At 40.1% G+C, this 11459-nt stretch overlaps 1 protein-coding gene across 5 annotated transcripts in view; it reads right to left on the minus strand.

Moving 5' to 3' along the window:
* The window catches only part of LOC139545920 (homeobox protein cut-like 2), a 132856-nt gene extending 127085 nt beyond the window's left edge, over positions 1–5771 (minus strand). For 3 of the 5 annotated variants that reach the window (XM_071354159.1, XM_071354156.1, XM_071354155.1), the window contains exon 1: positions 5470–5770. In XM_071354159.1, coding sequence (XP_071210260.1) covers positions 5470–5532 — 63 coding nt within the window. In that variant the 5' untranslated portion in view covers positions 5533–5770. Of the gene's footprint in view, positions 1–5469 lie in introns of all 5 variants that reach the window. The other 2 variants (XM_071354158.1, XM_071354161.1) reach the window with 1 other exon arrangement.
* Positions 5772–11459: the final 5688 nt, after the last annotated feature.

Consider the following 11459-nt stretch of genomic DNA (forward strand, 5'->3'; position numbering starts at 1 on the left):
AATGAAATTGCTTCAGTCTAGGAGCAGCGGAATAAAAGAAACAGGAACATGAAATAGATCATGCCTTTTGCGAGAAAGCACTGTCAACTACCAAATGGGGATTACTGCTGAAAAATTGGGGTGCAGGCTTTGGATAGGATAGGGCTTTTAGGTAGGTCTGAATGCTAAAGCAGAGGGTGAGACACCGGAAGAGAATCCTAAGGGTCATGAACAGATGATCAGAAACTAATCTATGATTCTTAATAATAATAATATCCAAATGTAGATCCTTGTTAGAAATTGTCTCACACCGTTCAAAAAAGAAAGCCTACTTCGAGTTTAGTGAAAGCATGAACTTATCATCATTACAAAGACATCCTCACGCACCCATAACAAACCGAGTGTACTTATTCTGCAAACAGGGAGATGAATGAGGCAAAATGGCTGTGGATGGCGGGTATGGAAATCTGCTTGAAGGAAGGTCAAAGTGATTAAGCTGACATTAATGACAGGTCTACTCTTTCTGTGGGAATGCTCACCGTAGCTGTCTCTAAACCCATTTGTCATTCCGCTCCAAATGCTGAAGCATCTGCTTTGAAGTCTCTACCACTAATGCTACATAGAGGTTAAACAGCTTAATGCTGAAGTCAGTTTCACTTCTCTCTCAAATGTTGCCTGCATTTTATGTACCCGTGTTATGGCTCCTGGATTTCACAACTCAATTTACCCCAGCTAGTCCTGTAAAAGCTATCTATATTCTTATTTGCTTTGTATTCACTGTCAAAGAATAAGAGAGGGGCTTATGGTAAACGAGACCATGACAGACGTTAACCTTCTGATATCTCCCAATGAGAAGGAGGTGTGAAAGCATGTTTGAAGAATGTTTATCTAGCAGGGTACGGGATGCAACACAGACCTGTGGTGGTGATGCTGCAGCTTATGTCCCACTGCTTTTTAAAATGATGCTTAATCCACTGAGGCCTTTTGAGAGAGGTCAGTCAAAGAGGAGCTTGCAGTGACAGCTCTAAAGGGATGGACATATCTTCCCCTTACTCTAGTAACATTCTGTTTAGCATTTGAGGTCAGCTTCAAAGCTTAGCATCCATCTCTGACTCTGCATGTGTTTGTATGTGGGAGTGAGTCAATAAAAATCTGCACATCTGCATTACCTTGCGTGCATGAGTATGGCTGTCCTTACGTGATTAATATGTACCCTATGGAGGAGGTAAGTGGGGCTCCCGAGTGACGAAGCGGATAAAGCACTGCATCTCAGTGCTAGAGGCATCACTACAGACCTTGGATCGATTCCAGGCTGTATCACAACCGGACATGATTGGGAGTACCATAGAGCGGTGTATAATTGGCCAAGCCTCGTCCGGGTTAGGGTTTGACCGGGGTAGGCCGTCTTGTAAATAAGAATTTGTTATTAACCGACTTGCCTAGTTAAATAAAGGTTAAATAAAATATATTAAAAAGTGCACAGGTGTGCATGTATGTGTGTGCAAGAGTGTGTCTGTCTTTGTGTGCATTTTCTCATTGCATTCCCTGGGGCTCTGTCTCCACCCATGCTGCCTCCCTGGGTTGCCCATGCTGTTTGTTGTTGAGGCTATCAATGGATGCCTCAGGAGCTATTCCCCCCTCCCCTCCTTTATAGATCACTCATTGGACACAGTTTTCTCAGGACACAAATCCTAACCCTCCTTTCAACCCTATAGTGCCCTAGACCTGGCATTTCCGGTAAATTATTAGATTATGGTAGCGCCTAGTGTTACAAAAACAAAAGTATTAAAGCATGAATGAAAGAGAAACAGAGAGCTGTTTTCACAGCCAATTTCAGATTGCAGGGTTGGGTTTAGGGGGGCGGGAGCTGCTAGCAAACAGCGTACAGAGAAAGCAGCCAGGCTCACAGGATGCAAAGCAATTTCACTGTTTGGCAATACTGTTGTCTCTGTCTGTGGATTAGAGCTGACACGAGAGTGCCTGAGTCATGCTAAATGTAGAACAATCACAGCCTTTTGTTCCTGATCTAGACTCAATCCCTCAGAGAATGATGGAGAGAAGAGTATGGAGATGCATGGGGCTGGAAAATGGCATCAAAAAAGCATATTGCTAATAAACCATATAAAATGAACACAGAATTATATCACTTTAAGACAACAGAGGGATCCTCGAATGAATTGAATATAAACTGGGACCACAGTAATGATATTAAACTAAAGTTAGTGAGTACATTTGGATACGCTTACTTGAAACTTTGAAAAACCGCATTGCATTACACTTCAAAATGTACCTGATTGATAGTTGATTACTTTAAAGAAATAATCTTCTAAATACATGATATTTCCTCAATTTTATTTTGGAGAGCTAATGTGTGACTTTATATACGAATACAATGCACAATGTTATTACAATGTAATAACTTCTCGTAAACTGTGTCCTCTTGTAGTCGGACCTCACCTTAGGTCTGAGAATGCTCCCTACTGGCTGAATGATCTCCTGGGCTTTCTCCCTATTGGCTGAGAATTGGCTTGGGCCTGGCAGGAGCTGGCAGGACAGCTCCTGACCCGTCCTTTTCCATGGTCGCCAACAGAAATGCCATCTGGCTGGTGTGAATGATTACCGCGGCAATGGCCATGTGACCTGCGGCCAGCGAGAACCAAGGTCACTCCACTTCCATGCTCTCACTTTCCCTGTCCTGTTTTTACAAAGCTGTGGATGAATCATTCATCTCAGACTATTCTACCACAGAAATGTAGTTCATAGACATGGTATATTTCACAATCCTGTTTGTTGATATTGATAATAGCACTGAAAGGGTGATGGATTAAAGTCTGTCTGTGAATCAGAGGGGCATGTCACACTTTGATCTGGAATAGATGATTCATAGCAATGTTCTTTAAAATAGACATCAGGATGGTGAATTGAAATGAAGCCACAATGAAGGTACTCTGATAATGTAACATGCCATGTGACATGTTTTTTTCCTATGGCATCGGTATACCAAAGAGCAAGAATAAACTAAAAGATCTCCCCTGAGCTTCAATTATGTCTCACTTAGTTTATAAGCACGTTATTACCCTTTGCTGGTGGTGATCTCCAGATATAGATTGCCACTGGTATCCTTTATAATATGAATTGAATTTCAAATTGTCAATATGCAAATACGACCTTGACAATTATGGAAAACCATGGCATCAAACTAGCAATGCACAAAATATAAGATGATTTTGACCCTGGACAGACATATAAATTGCAGCCTAAATGTTATGGGGAAATCATTTCTGTCAGTGACAGTTGATTAATAGAATAATTCATAAACGACTGTAGGTATAGAGCTACAATATACACTGAGTGTAGAAGGACTCCACCTCTTTCCATGACATAGACTGACCAGGTGAATCCAGGTGAAAAATATGATCCCTTATTGATGTCACTTGTTAAATGTGACTGCAACTCAATATTAGGAAGCTGTTCTTAATGTTTTGTACACTCAGTGTGTATATATATATATATGTACACTGATATAATATATATATATATGTTTTATAGTCATTTCTATAGATTCTAAAGTGTTTTCTTCACTACAGAAACTCCAACATGACTGACATCAATATTGGGATTTCCAAGATGTTTCTATTGAGTAATATTATTCAGAAACGACACGTTAGACATGTTCTTCTTTTCAACCTTGCATTATAAACATTACGTTTTCAAGTTAAGGTAATGTGCACAAGTACAGTGAAATGCCTTTCTTGACAGCTCTAAACCCAACAATGCACTAATCAATTTCAATGTAGTAGTAAAAATAACATAAGTTAGAATTACTATGTTACACAGAAGATCAGTGACATTCCTCAACGTTGTCATAGATATCTGGATCTTTTTGGTTGGAAATACTTTATTTTTGAGCTAATCTTAGCACAAAAGCTTTCAGACCTCGTTCAGGTAGGAAAAATTGAATTTTCTCATTTTAATTAGTCTGCTGAAACCTGAAAAACGGTCCTTACATTGGACATTTGATTCTAACATTGGCCACTAATACAGGGTTGCAGCAAACGAATGATGTAAAAGCATGCTATTTTGTAGGCTAACAGGCAAGATGTGAATGAACCCCTACGTAACACAACATAGCTCAACTCGCCCTTTGGATCCCCGACTATATGAGTAGTCTAGCGATTGGGGGGCAGAATAACAATCAGCTCTGATTTCTTCTCCGTAGGCTTTTCCGCAGGACCTGACTTGCCATGCTCCTGTCATTTCTCATGTTACAGAACATCAATCATACGGCAGACAGTGCCCTTGCGCTGGCCGAGCCTGATTTACAAACATTAGCGGGGAATACAATTACACAGTCCTTGCCCGAATAGGCTAGTGCTCACAATGCGGCTTGAGATAAGGGAACCGGGCTGAAAACTGAAAACCTTATTTCGTACCGAGACGCACAGATAGGCGAATTACATCGTCAACACTGTGGCTTTTTAGTGATGTCAAGTGTTACCGAAATGTTATTGAAACCGGTTCATTATAAACGCTATAACATATGCTATATAGGAAGCCAGCAATATATTGTGAAACTATTTGTCAATTTACTAGACAAGTTTGTAAAACCGACTGGATCATTGACAACTTTGTGATAACCAAGTCAAAATATGGGCTGTCTATTTTGTAAAAACATCATTCAGATGTCTGACTATTGATCATTGATCACGCTTTGCATTTAGCCTGCATCTATAGTCTACACACTATAATCATTTTACACGCATGTTTCAACGCGCACCACCGGAATGGCCAATAGCCTAAATAGCCTACATGATAACATCATAGGTAGACTAAGCCTATCTTCTAGTTTTCTGATTGGGTTATAGTCTAAAAGAGAAATAACAAACAGACAATCAATTAGCCTGGTTATATAGCTTGAATAAGCGATCAAGATTATTTAGCAGATGAACAGAAAAAAAAACTTTCATCAATCTAATTGTGCAAACAAAGTTGATTTATATCAAAAACGAAAGACAACATTTTTATCATACATAGAAAATAAAGTAGAACCAAATGTCGCTAAATAGCTGCAGTAGAATGCACGACCATCATGTACAAATAGAATAAAACATTAAGCTGGTAAAAAGTTACGTCCTCGGAGCTAAATTCATGAGGGCATAAAAAGTTTCCGTTCTCTATCTACACCATGATGAGCACTATAAAGAGAGAATCGTATAAAAAATATAAGGGTTAAGTCGGTGGTGTTGATCCCAGCGGTGAACGCAGAGCGAAGGCTATACAGTGCGCCTGTGCTACTCTATGGTCGGTGCTCCATCGCTGATCAATGATTGAACTGAACAAAGGCAGAAGAGGATCAATTTCTAATAACTATCAATGCAACGCCGCCGATTTCTTTCTCAATTCGTCCACAGTTTACACATTTCACATAATTTTAAAGTACATAATGTTATATGAACAGATATAACCAGAAGGGTAAAGGATAACACTAACCTGAAGCCGCCGTAGATTAAATTTCTTCCAATATTGAAACATCGATCCCACATCGGCGGCCATCTTGGGGATATTGAAGAGATTTTTTTTCAGCGGCTGCAATAAATATGTGGGCTGGATTCCCCTCGCTAACAACGTTTACGATAAGGCTACTCGTTCTACTTGAACAAAAATAATAATGAACACATGAACGTCCACTGAACTAACACAAATATGTTTGTTAAAAAGCAGTGATATCCCGGTGGACCCCGAGTGTTCTTTTCTACATAAAAAAAGAATATCCATGCATTTGTGCAGTCCCGGATATTAACTGGACAATTGCACTTGATTTTGGTTTGGCAAAGTTATCAATACTGACGTAAGGGGTTGACCACAACCGTCTGGAAAAGGGGAAGAGAACAACAATGTGACCTATGCATATTGTGTTTATGGAAATCCGTCTACAATAGTATGAATAAAACAGTTGCGTCCATATCATGAGTCCTAACATAGTCTACCTCTATGTATGTTTACACCTCTCCTTCCATTAGCTTATGCTACAAATAACAGTGAATGGGTAGACTAGGCTATGCACTGAAAAATCTAAACCCATGAAGTGCATTTGTATTTCTGCTCATCAGAAGCAAGCGGCGCAGATCGTAACCATTGCGAATGCATCCACCTACGCTGGTGAACGAATACAAAATTGTTTACTCTGTGCCAATGTCAAAATGTGAAATAATACTGCAAAACTGCTTATATAGTTTGCCTAATTTGAAATAATAACTTTAACTAACCTTCCACTGTCTAAACTTTGCTAAATGATTCCTACATATAGGCCTATTGCTGTCACCGATTATATATATTTCACATTTCCATACAAAATATGTTTTTTTATTATTAATATTAATTCATATGTGAAAATGAATGGATCAATCTAACAACTGGATCTATATTTGATCTCTGAACAGTGGCTGGTGTATGGTGGGTTAACTGGGTTTCAGAAAAAGTGGGTAGGCCTATAATGCAGGCATAGACAAAATACAAGTAGGCCTATCTATCTGGGATACATACTGGTAAAAAGGCATAGAGTGCATTTGTAAAGTATTAAGACCCCTTGACTTTTCCACATTTTGTTATGTTACAGCCTTATTTTAAAATGGATTAAATACATGTTTTTCCTCATCAATCTACACACAATACCACATCATGACAAAGTGAAAACAGGTCTTTAGAAATTTTTGCAAATGTATAAAAATTGAAAACAGAAATACCTTATTTACATAAGTATTCAGACCCTTTGCTATGAGACTCAAAATTGAGCTCAGGTGCATCCTGTTTTCATTCATCATCCTTGAGATGTTTCTACAACAAAATTCAATTGGCTGGACATGATTTGGAAAGGCACACACCTGTCTATATAAGGTCCCATAGTTGACAGTGCATGTCAGAGCAAAAACCAAGCCATGAAGTCGAAGGAATTGTCTGTAGAGCTCCGAGACATGATTGTGTCGAGGCACAGATCTGGGGAAGGGTACCAAAAAATGTCTGCAGTATTGAAGGTCCCCAAGAACACAGCGGCTTCCATCATTCTTAAAATTTGGAACCACCAGAGCTGGCCGCTCAACCAAACTGAGCAATCGGGGGAGAAGGGCCTTGGTCAGGGAGATGACCAAGAACCCAATGGTCACTCTGACAGAGCTCCAGAGTTCCTCTGTGGAGATGAGAGAACCTTCCTGAAGGACAACCATCTCTGCAGCACTCCACCAATCAGGCCTTTATGGTAGACGGAAGCACCTCCTCAGTAAAAGGCACAGGACAGCCTGCTTGAAGATTGCCAAAAGGCACCTAAAGACTCTCAGACCATGAGAAACAAGATTCTCTGGTCTGATGAAACCAACATTGAACTCTTTGGCCTGAATGCCAAGCGTCACGTCTGGAGGAAACCTGGCACCATCCCTACGGTGAAGCATGGTGGTGGCAGCATCATGCCGTAGGGATGTTTTTCAGCGGCAGGGACTGGGAGACTTGTCAGGATAGAGGTAAAGATGAACAGAGCAAAGTACAGAGAGCTCCTTGATGAAAACCTGCTCCAGAGCGCCCAGGACCTTAGACTGGGGCGAAGGTTCACCTTCCAACAGGACAACGACCCTAAGCACACAGCCAAGACAACGCAGGAGTGGCTTCGGGACAAGTCTCTGAATGTCCTTGAGTGGCCCAGCCAGAGCCCGGACTTGAACCCGATCAAACATCTCTGGAGAGACCTGAAAATAGCTGTGCAACGACGCTCCACATCCAACCTGACAAAGCTTGAGAGGATCTGCGAAGAAGAATGGGAGACACTCCCCAATTACAGGTGTACCAAGCTTGTAGCTTCATACCCAAGACGACTCAAGGCCGTATTCGCTGCCAAAGTTGCTTCAACAAAGTACTGAGTAAAGCGTCTGAATACTTATGTAAATGTGATATTTCAGTATTTTAAATTTAATACATTTGCAAAAAATTCCCCCAAAATATTTTTGCTTTGTCATTATGGGCTATTGTGTGTAGATTGATGAGGGGGAAAAATCAATTTAATACATTTTAGGAAAAGGCTGTAACGTAACAAAATGTGGAAAAAGTCAAGGGGTATGAATACTTTACGAATGCACTTTATGGGAAGCACTTCGTACCCTACCTAAAAAAAAAGCATATGATTGATGTTATTGACAAATTGACACAAATGCTCTAAAAAGTGCCCTTAGGGTTTAAAAGGTGAACGTGCTTATAAAGTCAATTACTGGATTAGGGTCTGAATTTTGATTAAATTATGAATGAAGATGTTAAAAGAGTATGTATAGCCTATGGTATCTGAGGGGTTACAAAAGTGTGTATTAACATACTGTTCTTCAGTGGTAGCCTACTTTTGAAGAACACAGCTAGACACAAGAACAACGAACAGGAAAGTGATATACCATGCAGGCATTCATGTTCATCATCTTTGAAGCACAGTTATATTTCACATATAAATTCCATGGTGACAACTCTGGAAAACCTGCCTCTGGTTACATGAAGGGGTTTGTAAGCCCAGTGAGGCTGCAGACATATTTAATAACATACAGTAATGTATTTATTTCCATCTTACTTGACTCTCTGTACACCATAGACTAGCATTCAATATTTTGTAGTGGTGATGATGATGGTGGTTCTTACACCAACTCTGTACTTCAAACAAATAATTTCCCTCCACCATTAAAACCATACCATATTCAGAGAAAAACTGGGCTTGAACAAGACCAGTTTTGGTGTTGTCTGCACACCCCCACCCCTCAAGGCAATACGTACATACATGATAAACTGGAGCCATGTGAAATCACAAATATAGGCAGAAGCCATTAACTCAGGCCACTGTGGTATACATCATAATGCCTTATAAAACGACTGTGAAGGGAAATAATATGCACATACTGTCATACTTTAGCAACTTGTAGTTTATTACAATCTAAACCATATATAAGGGAGAAATGTCATATACTCATGCCAGACAGAAAACACCTAAGGGGAATTCTGAAGGAAGTTTATTAAAAGTTTCAGTATTATTGCGTTTTATTGGTGGCTCGAGGGTGGCAATGAGATGCAAGCCTCATGAAAATAATAACATCTTAGTTAGCTGTGATTTATCTGGAAACTTAACATTCAAATCAGAGTTGATATGGAAGACAATTTCATGCCAGGGTTGTTGCCACAATAATCCCACTGGGCTGTGTGTTTTATGTAAATATGTTGTCATCCAAGGTTGACTGAACAATGCGCCGCTTACAGATTTAATTCTCAAGCCTATCGATCAATCACCTGAGCGAGTAAGCTCACATATGCTATTTGATCATGTTTTTAGCTGTTCTATGTACATGTGCAGTGAATGATGACCAACCAATATTGACAGGTACAGGAATAGATACAGATGATGTCCACTTCTATTACATGGGTATCAAATGCACTAGGTCGAGTAGAAGAGATGATCAAACTGAAGACGAACCAGAAGAAATGTACTGTATCAGTGGCTCCTTTTCAAAGACCAACATCCATTTGGTTTGACACATTGAAAGATGAGCTGCTAGCACTGCCTACTGGACAAAAGGGGTAAATGGTTTTCAAAGCCAAGGCAGTTGTATCCATTGCCACAGTATAAAGCATGTTAATCAACAGTCACAATTTGGGCCATCCATCCACTCTTAATAACCCAAAGAGATGAGACGACTTGGACTACAGAGAAGGGTGAAGGCAACTAACAAGCTTACAGAGAATGAGATAAAAACATCCATGTAATGCCACTGAGAATGTTACATTTCTTCTTGAGGGAGAGCCTGAGCCGCAGTAGCTTGAGTGTTCTGTTATTCTGTTCTGGAGTATGGTGAAACAGAAACATTGCTGGTAAATGTGTTTTCAGGGAAAAATAAGGACATTATGCTCACATTTAATGAGAAGTGTCCAATTTAGTGTAACCTTTTCTTTATTGATGTTCCTGTCCCTCAAATAATTGACTTTAAAATTCTCCTCCTGGTCCACAAATCCCTAAATGGTATCGGACCTGCCGACCTGTCAGATCAACACTCCCCCTATGAACCTCCACGCACCCTACAGTCAAGCCACGCCAAATTGCTTCATGCACCCAGGACCCGGCTCAGAACAATGGGGGACCGTGTCTTTTCCTCCCAAGCACCACGCCTTTGGAACTCCCTTCCTGACAATCTCATGGCTGTTCAGACTGTTAGGTCTTTTAAAGCAGGATTTACAGTAAGACTCATCTTTATCAGCTGGTCTCCCCTTCCTCCTAGACTTTGATTGTTGCTTTAATGATGTGGTTATATTTTTACTTAAAAAAAAAAAATCGATATTATCTTTTATTTTATGCACTTTGAGATTGTTCTTGTAAAATGAAAAGCACTTTACTAATGTAATACATTATTATTATTATTATTATCTTGTTCACAAATTCAACTTTAATGTTTTGTCCTGTGAACAACGATGTGGACCAGTAAACCTTCAAAACCAATTAATAAAAATATTGATTAAAAAACACTCATTGTCAATTACAATTGATGAGGTATCAGAAATTCCTATTGGTATTGTTGCATGAATGTCCTGCTCCCCCATCATAAAACTAAGCTTGGGTAATAGATAAAACAATCTGTTTTTCTGGGGAAGAGGAAAATCCCAGTTATAAAATATTAATTGAGAGTCAAGTTCTACTGGAGGCTGAAAGACTTGGGGAAGAGGCTGGCACTATGGCAGCAGAAAGGCACAGATGCCACAGGGAGGCTCACCTAGCTAGGTTAGATATATTCCAGGCCAGTACAGTAGATGGCAGCAGCCATCAAATCCACCCAGAAGGTTGGCTGGCAGACTCCTTTGAAGTAGCAAAGTGGAGTAGGTTAGGGCCGCGAGGAGTAATGGCGGCTGGTAGAGTTTTTTGAGCGAAGTGACATGGCGGCAAATTCAAGATACAAGACCATTTTAACAGTTTGCTACTACAGCGGATGAAGGAGTGGAAAGAGGGTGGAGATGTGAAAATGGACAGCAAGGAAGATGGAAAGGAGCTGAGCATAGAGGAAAGCGGTGTGGTGAGGAAGATTGGCGTCAAGTAGGCTTTCAAAAAGAAAAAACGTATTCCGGTAGCTCAGAAATTAAACCTGTTGAGAGTGAGGATGAATTTAGGCTCTCGAGCCGGGTCCTGGGTGCATGAAGGCACTGCATCTCAGTGTAAGCGACGTCACTACAGTCCCTGGTTCAAATCCAGGCTGTATCACATCCGACCATAATTGGGAGTCCCATAGGGTGGCGCACAATTGGCCCAGCGTCGTCTGGGTTTGGCCGTTGTAGGCCATCATTGTAAATAAGAATTTGTTCTTAACTGACTTGCCTGGTTAAATGTATAAAAAAAAAAATATATATATATATATATATATATATATATATATATATATATATATATATAAATTACATGTGGTGTCAGGTGCACTGAAGACTGCTGA

This window comes from Salvelinus alpinus, chromosome 19 (genome assembly GCF_045679555.1).
Source record: "Salvelinus alpinus chromosome 19, SLU_Salpinus.1, whole genome shotgun sequence".
NCBI classification, from domain to species: Eukaryota; Metazoa; Chordata; class Actinopteri; order Salmoniformes; family Salmonidae; genus Salvelinus; species Salvelinus alpinus.